We start from the raw sequence: 14965 nt of genomic DNA, 5'->3' as shown, positions 1-14965 counted from the left end.
GTTTGAGCGTGGGCTAACCTATTGGGGTATCACAATGTTAACCTAATTTGCACCCCAAGGGGTTTTCCAATGTTGCCAAACAAGTGATGTGCATGAGGCAGATTAAAGGACAGAAATAGTCTTACAAAGTTGGGATTTATTAAATGCAAGACTCAGGCACAAGACAAAAAAAGAACGAACTGATCCAGCGGACAAAGACAGCTGATAAAGAACAATAATTAATAACTAAACTAATCTTTATATTAAAAGAAAAACTTCCTCTCCATGGGCCGGGATACACTCATTCGCTCATGCACTCCGAAAACAAACCAGGCAAGGATTGTTTCTGGCTCAAATGTCCGCAAGAGAATGGCTGGAGCAGAGGAGCTATCCTACACAAGCACACGGTCTGTGCTAAGGCCTCACACTTTACCAACTGCCCTGTACCCTACACACATAGGTGTACTCTTCTTTTATTGTGGCGAGGCAGAGATCACGGCACAGCAAGGCATCTGAGAGAATAAGAAGAGCTCCAACACCAACATAATTCCCCGGAAAAAGGGTTCCGAGTCCAACGAGCATCCCCAAAGAAGGAGATTGGCACTTCTCAAGTTCTTGAATAGTCTCCCCCCTCCCCCTTCTCCCCTCCCTACTTCTTTTCCGTCATGTGACGTGGCATGGCCTCTGCGATGGCACTTTTCTGACACTGGCCCAATCAGGACATGGCCAGTGGCTCCTCTCAATAGCTCTACTCCTCCTTGCCAGCAGGTCCAGCCAATAAAACGCTGTTTTATTGCAGTCGAAGTGTCCTTACTAGCTTTGCAGAACAGATATTTGGACTCCAGAGACCTTTGCACATGGTACTACTTGAAAAAGTGGTTGCAATGATCAATTGTTGATGCACAAGCTGGAATGAAGCATGGATGGGTATGACCCTTCACTTAATGGATACATGAGGGAATATGTGTCTATACCAGTGCTAATATATTTGGATATTTCCTCGGCACCTATCGCCAGCACCATGGCCAAATTCCAAATTCCTACCCTAATTACCTACAGCGGGCATTGCATCAGCAGCACAGCCGTGCCCCCAGGCAATGATACCAACCCACAGCCTTGTGTTGCATAGGAAAGAAGACGAAGAAGCCTTCGATACCTAATTTACCCCCGAGTAGCCACTGTTTCTAATCTCCTGCCTCCCTTGCTTTTCCATGACTTCAACATTCTTGTTAATAAATGTGACAAATACTACAGTTCTCTCATGCAACATATCCACCAGTCGAAAGGTTTTGTTAGTAACATGAACAAAAATAATCCATCATATTGTATAAGATCCATCAGATGCCAAACTGAGGGAGGGTAGTACCCATAGTCATTCAGAATAACCTCCTGTAACAAGGGAAGTGAATTAGAGTTACCCACATTGTTACTTGTATATGGATACTGTATTGCAAAAGCATTACTTGGATTAATTTTAAAAAGTATTTTCCAGTTTTGGAGCAAAACTTTTTACAACTTTTTTATGCCTTCAATGCAGAAATCCTTCGAGGAATACTCCAATTTATAAAAACTGGTGTCGGCAGTCTCTGTCGGTGAATAGTTCATAACAATAGAGTTATCCACTAAAAATTGAACAATGCATGCTGTATACCAACCACCGTTGGAAGCAAAGCAAAGCTGTAGATATACTCGTGTAAAACCTGTCAGAAATGACAGGACCAAGAGCATCCCCCATCACAGCACAGTTGTTAAAGATTACAACTTACAAACTTGTGGATTTCCTTTTGTTTCATAAAGAAAAGTTTGATTATTTTGGAAATATATTTATTTTTAAAGTGATAACGGAATTTCAAATGATTGAGTAAAGTTACTCACCTGTATATATTTATACTGCACATAAAAATTACAAACATCTCACATCTCGCATTATAGTTGTAAAAACAACCGTAATGGTCATGCAATCAACCCGAATTCAGATGTGTGCAGTGAAAGTTTTGGACAGCATAAATTAACCTTTCCAGAGTGTAAACAAAATGGCGAATGATGCCAACACTGATATTGCGTGTGCTTCCTTTCAGTGACAAACGCGACGTCACTTGAGGTCACTCACTGCGTGACAGAGAGATAAATACAATAGAATATGTATATGATTGATATGTATGTGATTGATATATATATATATATATATATATATATATATATATATATATATATATATATATATATATATATATATATATATATATATATAATCAGCTGAACATCATTTTCCATTGTGATAAACATTTCCTTGCACCTATCTTTGATTCTGTTTTATTACTTGTTGGTTTTAGCAATGCAGTCCTGAAAGCTGTAGAAGGATATTTGAAGTACTGTGGCATATCCATTGAGGTGACAGGAAGACGGCGACACCTTTTAAATCTCAAAAAGGTAAGTATATATGCTACTTTTAAAGCAGGCGTTTCGAAAATTTGAGAAAATGAAAAATTATTCAGGGTTATTGCAAATTTTTGCCAAATGGATTTTATTTAATCCTCACGTCTCCCTCCCTCCCCTCCCCCCAATATTTAGCTTCAGCTGCTCACCCTGCCAATCCAACCTCCCTTTGCAATACAACTTTTAATATTTTTGGAATCTGGCGGATTATTTTCAGCAGTATTACAAACAAAGTCTTTAGACTCGAGAATATGTTGTATGAGGGAACTTTAGTGTTTGAAACATTTATTAACAACTAGCAAATACAACACGTCGCTTCGCTGACTGGTCAATAAAGTGGGGGGAGGGGAGGGGGAGAAAGAGGGAGGGAGGGAGAGAGAGAGAGAGAAGAGACAGGTGGCGGGTGAGAGTGGGAAGGGGAGGCAGAGAGGGATGAAGGAGGGGGAGATAGGGGGGAGCTGGGGAGAGTAACACCTCACCAAATGTTGCACCTCACCAAAAAAGACACACACACACACAAAGACACAGGCAGAGACAGTGAGAGAGCGACAGAGGTGTGGGAGGGAAGTGCTGCATTTTATGAGGAGGGAGGCATGAGGACGGGACAGAGTGAGGACAGAATTATGGGGGAGAGAGGAAAAAATAAAGACAGGTGGGTGGTGGAAGTGGTTTTTGCAAAGACTTCCAAAGCTTTTTTCCAAAGTTTTTGCAAAGCTTCCAAATGATATGTGACGCTTAATGACCGAATATGAAAAAACAATATGTCAGAACAGCTGTACACACAACGACACAACAGAGTTTGAAAGGTAATCCACTGGCACATCTGCAAAAACTTTGCTTTTGGTTCATTTCCCCCCAAATTTTCTGGAATTGGAATATCAATCACTGAAAACATTGAAGTACCGCTCACGTATGACCTTGTGATCCCATCGGGTGTGAAATCGAAAACAAATCATTGTTACCAGATATCATACTTAGGTACAAAGAAAGGGAAGAAGGAATTGCTCAGTGAGGTGGTAATACCAGTGATTTTTTTGGACTAAACAATGCAGAAATCAAGAAAATGACCAAACACCAGGACCTCAAGAATGAAGTGAAAATATCCTGGAAGCTGAAGATTGCCAAAGTTGTACCAGTGATGATGAAGAACTTCATGGGAATGTTGAAGAAGAACCTCACAGAGGTATTAAAACCCATTCCTGGGAATATCACTACAAACGAACCACAGTTGGAAGCCGTCTTGGGTTCAGTGATGATCCTGAAGAGAGCCCTTGACACAAAACTTTGAGAACAGAAAACTTCACAGTTTGGTTCATGAATCGTGACTCCTTACCAAAATGAAGGTGGACACTTTGAGCCCACACTGGGAGGACTTCATTCCATATTGTGAAACCCATATATGTAGATACCAATCAACGATACACACACACACACACACACACACACACACACACACACACACACACACACACACACACACACACACACACACACACACGCGCACGCGCACACACACACACACACACACACACACACACACACACACACACACACACACACACACACACACGCGCACGCGCACACACACACACACACACACACACACACACACACACACACACACACACACAACTGTGGATACTTCGAGACCTGGGAGGGATCTGTTGCACCTTCTGAAACCTGCTTATACAAAAAAAACTTCAGCTTGGTCCCTGTGTGAAGCAAAAAAAAAGCCTCTTCACTTGCAGCAACAAAAAAGTTACTCTTTGCTTGCAGAAACTACCGACTATTAATATAATGGCAGAACTATGATAGTATATTTGTATTAATATTTTGTAGTGTTAGCAAATGGCCCAAAACGAAAACAGCAAACTGTGTGTGTAATTGTTGAAAAAAAAGGACTCCTGTGGACTGTGCCATCATAGATAGCAAAAGCAGGTTATGAAGCATGGCGTTTCACTCAATTAATTTAAACTTTCTTCACATTCCATAATTTTTTATTCATTTAATATAACCGTCTGAACAGTAGAAGTAGTTAAGTTTAATTTTTTGCTTAAATAAATATACTACGGTATAAAAATCGCTCATTTGTTAACAACATTTCGGATTTCACTCCAGATTTCGACACTTATTTTGTTCACCAGATCCGATTCTCAAATCCGACATAATATTTCGATTATATACTTCAATTAGTCAGTGAGAGTAGATTGTGCTTCCAAATCGAAGCATTGGCTGAACAAAATGGTGGCTGAAGACTCCAGCAACCACAGAGGGCTAACCAGGATGGCGTGCTGACATCTTGGAAAGGCTCATTTTGTTTTTTTTTTGTGATGAGCAACCCTAAATTATCTTCATAAGGGGTGTTTTAATTAACCCAAACACCCAATTTTCACTCTTGCACTTCCTTGGAGTTTTCTTAGTATGCATGCAAAGTTTCAGGTTGCTTGGTTTTATGGCTTTGGAGTTTAATATGGAGGAGACACACTGACACACATTGATACACTGATACACTGATACACTGACACACAAACACACACACACACAGACACACACACACACACACACACACACACACACACACACATTGCCTTTTATTGGTATAGATTCCTCAATGATTAACTCTATGACTGTAGCACTCTCACGAAACATGGTACTGGGACATCTAATTTGTTGAAGTCAGTTGCTGTCTTCAAAAAAATGTTTTTTTGACAAGAGCCATTGCCTTGTTTGCACAAATCAAGCTTTGCCAAACAGTTGTGGATGTCATGAGGAAATAAACCCAAAATGCAGGTACTTCATTTGTCTGCTCATCAGTTTGAGGTTGTAAGTGTAAATGTTGACATCGAAGTGTTGAGATTAAGAGCATGAAGTGGGTGACCATGTGTATCTCTCTCTCTCTCTCTCTCTCTCTCTCTCTCTCTCTCTCTCTCTCTCTCTCTCTCTCTCTCTCTCTCTCTCTGCACCATCCATGGCAAAGCAATCTCTTGTATTCCTTTGTCCAACAAACCAGTTATTCCTCCTTAATTTAGCACAAATAGGGTAGGGAGGTCAGGTGTGCCATGCCCGGAAGAACAAAAATCAACCACCTCCACACTTTTTCTCCATCCATTATGCCAATTCCTGATTCTCACATGACATTGACCCTCGACTTCTGCAAAATCTTATTCCTTTTCTTGATCTTGTGCTGCAGTTTTTTAAAGATGACATTAAAAAGCGAACACGTGTTTTTTTTTTTTTTTAAGATTTCATTTAATGGATGAAACAAAATTGGGAAGGAACAACATTGGTTTTCTTTTTTCTTTTCTTTTCACAGCTCAATTACGACCATGCAATATTGCACATGTTGATGTTCAAGATATTGGGTGGAAAAGCAAAAGAAACCTAAAACTTGAGGCTCATAAATTAAAAACTTGAGGAAAAACCACATTCGATCATAAATACTTCTTATTGTGTGGTTTGCAGCATGTGGATGTATGCTTGTCGCATCATAGCTTGGGGAGCACGGCTGTGCCACTGACGAAGTGCCCCCTGTAGGTTTAGGCAGGGATTACTAAATAACCTTTATGGTCAGACTTTGCACCTCTTTGCGAAAAGAGATTGTGATGGAAGGAGAGGGCAAAGTGATATGGTATCGGAGAGTTATTTACTGCAATGACATGCAGCTTGTTTGTCATCACTTGTATGAATCTGGTATTTCTTTTTTGGGTGAAAGAATTTGATGTCACGAAGGGAGAAGGAAAAGGAAAAAGAAGAGAGGAAGGAGAAAGAAAAGGGGAGAGGACAAGCTTCTCTCCTGAAAGATGTTCTACGTCCAGCTCATCGTTCTCATTTGGATGGTATGTGCCATGCTGCGTTTATAAACATCCTTCTGAGGATCATTCAAGCGTGGTTAACATTGATGTGTGTTTTTTTTCGTTCTCAGAAAATTATTATTTATTACTTTTTTAAGTCAGAAAGAAAATATTTTTTGGACAGGATGTCAAATAGAAGTTCTATATAATTTTGCTCTTGCATCTCGCACTCAACAATTGTCACCTTCCTTTGTTTATCCATCTTCACATATTTGTCTAACTTTATACCATTGTCGATTACATCCTGTTTGCTTCTTTTTATAATTCCTAAGATAACAACTTCTGAAGGATTATAAAAGTCTGAATAATTTAGGAGTGTAAAATAATAAAAGTCCAAAGGCAATAGTCTACCCTAACTTCTAATAAGAATTTATTCTTATCTAAATTTCCTTTCGATCTTCATCGTCATTCTTGAGTCTTTCTCAAGACTTTCAAAAGTTTTTCAGTGAATTTTTTATTTTGGACATTGTATCCGACCTTTAACTCGAATTAATCTGCTCTTCCTGGCATTATTTGTCCTCGATCATCAGAGATGTTTATTTTGAGAATACTAGTGCGTGCCCGTACATGCGTGGCCGTACGTGCAAAAAACTTTCAAACCGCATGCCAGAAACAACAACCACACAGGCCGTTCCTTCACTCTTGCGTGGCCGTACGTGCAAAAACAAAAAAAAAACTTTCAAACCGCGTGCCAGAAACAACAACGACACAGGCCGTTCCTTCACCCTTGCGTGCCCGTACGTGCAAAAACAAAAAATAAACTTTCAAACCGCGTGCCAGAAACAACAACGACACAGGCCGTTCCTTCACCCTTGCGTGCCCGTACGTGCAAAAACAAAAAATAAACTTTCAAACCGTGTGCCAGAAACAACAACGACACAGGCCGTTCCTTCACTCTTGCGTGCCCGTACGTGCGTGGCCGTACGTGCAACAACAAAAAAAAACTTTCAAACCGTGTGCCAGAAACAACGACACAGGCCGTTCCTTCACTCTTGCGTGCCCGTACATGCGTGGCCGTATGTGCAAAAAACTGTCAAACCACGTGCCAGAAACAACAACCACACAGGCCGTTCCTTCGCTCTCGCGTGCACGTACGTACGTGCGTGCCCGTACATGCGTGGCTATACGTGCAAAAAACAAAAAAACTTTCAAGCCGTGTGCCAGAAACAACAACCACACAGGCTGTTCCTTCGTTCTTGCGTGTACGTGTGTGCCCGTACGTGCATGGCCGTACGTGCGTGCCCGTACGTGCAAAAAACAACAACTTTCAAACAACTGCACAGGCCGTTCCTTCATTCTCGTAAACGACGACTGGATTTGGGGCATTGAGTTTATCAATAAATGCGCATAAGAAATCGAGAAAGTATGAGAATACAGTAAGTCATCACTATCCCGAAGTCCGTACGTTGTAACCCATAATGTGGAACGCGCCCTTTCCCCATTGGCCATGCCTACGCAGCAACGTGTCCTGTCATTGGTTTGGTAAATAAATGGCCATGACTTGGGAACCACTTGTCCGATTAATATCAAACCTTGAAAAGGCACATACTCAGGTCCCCGGCAATATACCTGGCAAGTTTCAATTAGATCGGACCAGTGGTTGTCGAGAAACAGCGGTCACAGACACACACACACACACACACACACACACACACACACACACACACACACACACACACACACACACACACACACACACACATTGCTGGAATTATAGATAGATGTAGTTCTCTTTTAAATGCTATTCTTCTTTTCAGCCTTGTTGCTTTATGCCAATTGTTTCTACCTGCACTTCTTCACTGTAATGACTTTAGTGTCTTCTTTTTTTCCAACACCTTATTGTTGTTATGTTTGTGTCTTGCAGAAGGTAGTATAAGCAATGTGAATCATATGGTGAAGAAGTTTGAGCAACCAATGCAGGACACAAGAGAAAGCCGGGGTGCATCCAACAGTAAGTTAGGGTAAGTCAGCAGCATATAATTTGATGCTTGAGAGTGAAAGCTACACCAACTATAATAATTGCCTAAGGCTCAGTATTCTTTATTTGAGACAATGCGAGCTACATGTGCCAGGTGTTAAATACCTTCACAGAAGGGGGAGGGAGAAGCAGGAGGAAGCAAGTGAGGGACTGAGACAGTGGAGTACGTGTCATGTGCTGTTGGAGTACATTGTGAGATGTGGCATGTTTAATCATGGCATAATGTGTTTGGTGTCCCAGCGTGTGTGTGTGTGTGTGTGTGTGTGTGTGTGTGTGTGTGTGTGTGTGTGTGTGTGTGTGTGTGTGTGTGTGTGTGTGTGTGTGTGTGTGTGTGTGCACGTGCTTGCGTGTGTGTGTGTGCGTGTGTGCACGCACTTGCGTGTGTGTTTTGTTTGTTGTCTCCAAATGCAGGTTTCAGAAGGTGGAATGGAGTCCTCCTAGGTCTAGAAGTATCCACCTCTATTTTGATGGGGGGGGGGGGGTCACGATGAGGTTTTGTTTTTCTCAAAGTGTTGTTCCGAAGGCTCTTTAAAGGATCATCACTGAGCCCCGGACAGCTTCCAACTCCAGTTTGTTTGTAGTAATAGTCCCAGGGATGGTTTTTAACATTTCTGTGAGGTTTTTCATCATTCCTGTTTTTCTAATGATCACTGGTACAATTTCAGCGCTCTTCAGCTTCCAGGATCTTTTCACTTCATTTTTGAAATTGTTGATAATTTTCTTTATTTCACATTGTTTCGGCCAAAATCGCTGGAAACTGATGCCTCAATTAGCAATGCCGTTTTTTTAATTAAAATTCCTAAGTACTGTATCCGGTCGCAATGCTTTGTTTTCTGTTTCACGCTCAATGGGATCATCAGGTTGTATCTGAGTGTTACTTCTTTGTTTTCAATGATTGCTTTTGGTTGATGTTTCCATGAGTTTTCTGGGACTGGGATGTCGATAGTTTTACAGATGTGCCAGTGGGTTACTCTACATACCTTGTTGTGCCTTTGTGTGTACAGCTATCCTGACATGAGTTTTTAATATTCCAATAGGAGGTGGCTCATGCTTTCTGTTTCTACCTTGTAAAACTTACACTTTGACTCAGTCCCACCATTTTCATATAGCCATTGGTATCGTGTCATTGGTCTTGGGCATTTCATTATGATTAGTTTTCCATCCAAGTTGAGTTGACCCCTTCTTAGCCATTTCATTTAGCCTTCTCGATCTATGTCAAATCTGTCCAACCCTTTCTCACATCTACCTGCTTTTTATCAGTGTATATCTGTTGATATTTCATTTTGTATTTTTCTTTTGTCTTTTCTTGCAGTTGTTAGGGCTGTGTTAGTTGCTGTTTCAGTTTCATGTGTGACATCCTCTATTTGTACCTGTCTTTGGGAATTTTTTGCAAGGTGGGTTAAGGATACCTTTTCTGGCTTGTTGTCTTTGTGTTTGCCTACAAATTGGATTTGGTCGTCTGTTGAACTTTTCATGTACTCAGCCAATCCTACTGTTGTTACTCTGTGCACTTGGTTGAGCTCCATTAGGCCACTTCTTCCTTCTCATCTCGGCAGGTACATTCTTGGGATTAATTGATTTTTGTCGAACATTTTGTGGATTGTGAGGGGTTTCCTTGTTTTGATATCTAGCTTGTTGATTTCTGAGCTGTTAGGGTTAGGGTTAGCTCAGGATAAGACTCATTCTACGTAGGTATAATTTGGTAATTGTTTTGCGCATTTGCTTGTGACATATTTGGTGGCCCTCTTCTACTCCGAGATATTTGTATGATGCTTCGTTCTCTAGTTCCTGTATTGTTGTATCTTGGTCGATTTTTATGTTGTCCATTTTTGTTGGTTTACCTTGTACGAATGTGCACATGGCAGACTTATCGAGGCAAAATTCCATTTGAATGTCGTATGAGTACATTTTCACAAATTTAAGTTGTTCTGCCAATTTTTCATCGTTTGGTGTGAACAGCTTTAAATCATCCATGTACAGCAGATGTGTCACCTTCCCTGTTTCTTAGAATGTTCTTCTATTGGATGTTATGGTCTATCAATGTCCTTACTCATTAATGTGGTTGCTCATTGGTTCCAGAGCCAGGTAACACAGGAGTGGGTAAAAGCTGTCACCCTGAAAGATCCTGCATCATACTTTCACTCGTGGTATTTCGATCTTTCCTTCCGAGTGCTGTAATATCAGGGAGTGGTCAACACTTCAATGTCAACTTTCTCAATCAGTTTGGTTTTTTGGGGGTTGATCTTGTGTACCTACATGCATTTTATCATCCATGAATGTGGAACATTATGAAATGCTTTTTTGTCATCGATCCTTGCTGTGGACAATTAGATTCTTCTCATTTTACAGTTTTTGAGTATGGCCTTGTTTTGTAGTAGGCGGTCTATTGCTCCATAACATCCTCTCTTACATCCCTTATGTTCTGTCTTGAGGTCTCCTTGTTGTGTTAGGTGTTGGTGCATCACTTCTGTGATGGTTCCCATTGTGTGTGTATGTGTTGGGGGAGGGGGGAGGGGTGCATGCATGCCCACTTGCATCTTTGCAATATTATTCCTGCACATGTACGAGTCTAATTGGGTCCAGCACATGAGCAGGAATAACATCGAATCTGAAAGAACATGTGGAAACATTGATGATTAATGCGGAAACAACTTCATGATATCTATCTTGAAGGACTTCATTAAAATTAATAAATGAAAACAAAATGCACATAGAATTACAAATTGACATCCATAATAAATTTTGCTCCATTGGAAGAAAGAATGAGATTGAAGAGATTGGGGTAGTTGGTTCCGCAGGTGAGAAAACGAGGAACAAAGGAGTGGAGGTGAGAAATAATTCTGGATTTTTGTAGTTTCACTATAAGGGGGTTTATGTTGGACTGAGAATGCCGTGCAGAAACCTAGGGTAGGGAGGGACAAAGCACAAAAAGAGCAGAGGGTGTAAGATCAGACAGAAAGGAGGTGCTGGAGACAGAGACCACCAACCTGTCTGTGATGGTGAAGTGATAGGCCAATTGACTGAGCTTCATCACATGAGATTTCAATCATGAAGGCCTTGGTTTCCACGGCATCAAGCTGAGCAAGATGTGAGGCAGGGGTGCCAGCCCAGAGGGGAGAGCAATACTCCATCAAGCTGCAGATGAAAATCTTGTAGGTGGATAGGAGTTCAGGTGTGCCAAAAAAGGACTTTGTATGCTGCAAGATGTCCAGTCTGCATCTCGATTTGGAAGCCAACTTTGAAATGTGATTTGCCCAAGAAAAGTCATGGCTGATGGTGAGATGCAGGAGTTTTAATGACTGAACTTCCTCAAGAGGATTGTTATGAAAGTACATAGGAAGGTTTGCCATACGGTACTTTGGGAAAGAGAGAGTGGGAGAGTGAGATTTGTCAGGATTGAAAGACATATTCCAAGTATTTTACCACGTTATGGTTTTGTTATGGTCTTAAGAGAGTGAAGACGCTGCTGCCTGCCTGTCTGAAGGATGAGGTATATGTCACTATCAAGGGTGGAGTCATCAGCAAATAGATAAAGGGGATTTTCCCAGAGAGTCAGAGATCATTGATGAAGATCTGCAATAGGACTGAGGCTAGAACACTGCTTTGACTGATTCCAGTATTGATAGGGAGAGGAGATGAAAGGATTCCATTGAGTGCTACATCTTGACTACAAGAGTAGAGGAAGTCAATACCTCAAGAGTGGGGTTGGCCTTGGATGCCATAGGCAGAGCATTTGGAGAGCAAGCCTGGATGTCAGACTGTATGGAAAGCTCAAGATATGTCTGGAGAGACTCTCCTGATCTCATGTCTGACATTGAGGGCCTCCATCCATTGTTGGGAGAGGAGAAGCAGCATTTCCTAGATGGAGTGACCTGGTCTGAATCCAAATTGCTGTTCTGCAAGGAGGCCGTTTGAGAAAAGGAAGGATTTCATATCAACTGTGATGATGGATTCCATGACCTTGCTGATAATTGGAAGCAAGCTAATAGGACTGTAGTTCAGGGGGTCGGTTTTTGCACCTTTTTATCTCTGCCACCGAAGGTGGGTGGAGATTGTTTTCAAGTGATTCTTCACCATTGAGAGATGGGGCGACAAAAGAGATATAGCACGGTATTCCAAGTTGTAGACGAGTTATGACAAGACTAGGTGGATGAGTTGGTTCAGCCGATTCGATTTTGGTTCATGTCCTGATCCAGATCCGAGCTATCTGTAGGATACAAAACATAAACTGTTAAGCATGGCGGAGGTATTTTCTTCACTGAATACCCTTTTAGCTTATGTAATGCATTGATGTTGGTTGATTTCCATGTAAATGGAAGATGACCAAGGGAAAATTATACCGGGTGAAAAGAGCACAATGGGGACGTGCAAGAGCATCAGGGCCAGCTTTTAGGACACATGAGCTGATGCTGTCCAGTCGAGTTGCAGAATCATAGTCGACCTTTGCCGGAAATTTCTTCACCTTCTAATGTGCAAAAGACACAGAGTCCAGGAGCTGTTGGTTATGATTGGGTCAGGTGGTTACAGAGAGCGAGGGGTTGGGAACATAAGGTCTGGAAATAAACACAGAATTGAGACATTTGGCATTCTCACAAATGGAGTCAGCTGTGGTGCATTGGAAGATATGGAAGGGGTGGAGTGGGAGCATGCTCTGGAGATGGACCTCATAAGGTGCCACTGGGTTTTAGAGGAGGTAAACAAGTTTGAAAGTTCAAGTGTTCTTGCGACAAAGCAAGTGACAACTGTTCTTGTGAAAGCAAGTGACAAGTTGGAACAAGTGTTTTTCAAACAAAGCAATTGAAACTGGAAGGGCACTCAGTAGAGCGCATACCTCCGCCACGTAATGCCTGATCCACGAGAACATATCGGGCCCAATACGTTTTTTGAAATATCATGCTATACAGTACTATATCGTTTTTGAGCTCTATCTCTCAATGGTGAAGAATCACTTAAAAAATAAATAATTATCGTATCCAGATCTGGATTCTGATCTTCACCAAAATCGAATCAATTCATCATGGTCACACACCCAACGAGTCCACAAAGTTTCATCCGAATCCGTCCACAACTTTTTGAGATATCGTGCTATATATTAGTTTAGCCCTATCACTTAATGGTCAAGAACCACTTAAAAAATTCTAGTAGTCGGAATCGGATCCGGATCTTCACCAAAATCTAATCAGTTTGTCGTTGTCATTACGCACAAGCTGCCCACCAAATTTAATCCGGATCAGTGTACAACTTTTTGAGATATCCTGCACATAGACAGACACACAGACAGGGGGGTGAAAACAACCTCTTTCACCTTCGGTGGTGGAGGTAACAATGATGAAGCCTTTAAACATGTACATTTTAGAACATTTCCTGGTGTTTGGGAATTCATTCAAGTGACTTTTATTTGTACTTGAACAGTAGTAAGATGGACCAGCATGCAACCTGTTGCCGCATCCAGGATCTGGGATGATGTGATTCAAAATCCAATAGCTTCTCCACCCTGTGGTCGTTTTTAGCACACTCACGTGGCCCACACACATCTCTATTTTTTTTTATGATTCGCTGAGTTGACGTTTAATTAGTGTATGTATATGTGCAGGGATTTTCCTTCTTGCTCAGATTACAGGGTGAATTTCAAACTGGGGTGTTTTTTTCGCATCCATCTCTTCAGTGTCAAACTGCTACAAACTAAAAAGGAAAGCATCCATGCTCACACATTTTGACACAAAGGCTAAAAAGAAAGGCAACAAGAAAACTTAGTGGTGTTATGGTTAGAGCATCTTCTGTGAGTCTAAGTCGAAGAGATCAGTGGTTTGAAACTGGCTGAGTCATACAAAAGACTTCAAAAATGCTACGTGCTGCTTTCTTGCTTGATACTCAACATGAAAAGGCACAATAAGCAATGACTGTGCCCTTGAATGCTGAGCACAGTTGGCAACTTTTGCGTAGGCTTGATAGGCCCAATGGTCTCCTCCTGTATTTAAGTTCCTTGTATGTGGAAGTCTTCTCCTTCTTCTTCTTCTTCTTCTTCTTCTTCTTCTTCTTCTTCTTCTTCTTCTTCTTCGTATCATCATAAACACCCAAATGCACAAAATGAAATGGGTATCGCCATCTGCACAACTCTCCCCATCCCAAAGCCTGCTCCCTGCCTCCCGATCCCCTCCACCCACCTTAGCTTCCCACACCTCCCTTCCACCCTCTGTCTTCTTCCCTGCATCTCCCATGATGAAGACCATTTGCTGATTGTAACGTTTGATATGAGGCTTACCCAAGGTGATTGTAGTAGTCGGCAACAATACTTTCACCGTCAAGGATGAATATTCCCAACTCTAAGTTATATGTCAAATAATTTGATGAGAAGGAAAAATAATGATTATGTGGGGAGAGTGAGCATGTGCTAACATTTGAGATGATATGACGTTTTCTTCAATTATTTTTGAGGAATGTAGAATTACTGTTTTTTTTTTAATGTTGCACTGTACCGTATGATATGTTGTTTGTGTTATGTACAGGCACAATACTCGACTTGGCAGATCTGAGTCCTGGAAAGGTTATTCAGATGTGCATCATAAGGTTTGCCATCCAGGGTCTCCTCGCTCCATGAGCGATGTAGATCTCAGCGCAGGACGTGGAACAATCCCGAAGCAGCGACCATCACTGAAACTTACACGGTACACACTACACATACACCTACTTTGGCAATCAAAAACTGCAAGTCTGCGATGCC

General features: G+C 41.5%; 1 protein-coding gene across 5 annotated transcripts in view; it reads left to right on the top strand.

The window, feature by feature from the left end:
- Positions 1–14965, top strand: part of LOC147031275 (rho guanine nucleotide exchange factor 11-like) — a 149361-nt gene that overhangs the window by 88335 nt on the left and 46061 nt on the right. For all 5 annotated transcript variants that reach the window (XM_085860963.1, XM_085860954.1, XM_085860928.1 and 2 more), the window contains 4 exons: positions 2313–2409; positions 6128–6251; positions 8131–8227; positions 14751–14909. In XM_085860963.1, the coding sequence (XP_085717089.1) occupies positions 2313–2409; positions 6128–6251; positions 8131–8227; positions 14751–14909 (477 nt within the window). The remainder of the gene's footprint in view (positions 1–2312; positions 2410–6127; positions 6252–8130; positions 8228–14750; positions 14910–14965) is intronic.

This window comes from Eptatretus burgeri, chromosome 2, assembly GCF_056783735.1.
Source record: "Eptatretus burgeri isolate ZD-2024b chromosome 2, Ebu_testis_v1, whole genome shotgun sequence".
In the NCBI taxonomy this organism is placed as follows: Eukaryota; Metazoa; Chordata; class Myxini; order Myxiniformes; family Myxinidae; genus Eptatretus; species Eptatretus burgeri.
This window is presented reverse-complemented; position numbering and strand designations above follow the sequence as displayed.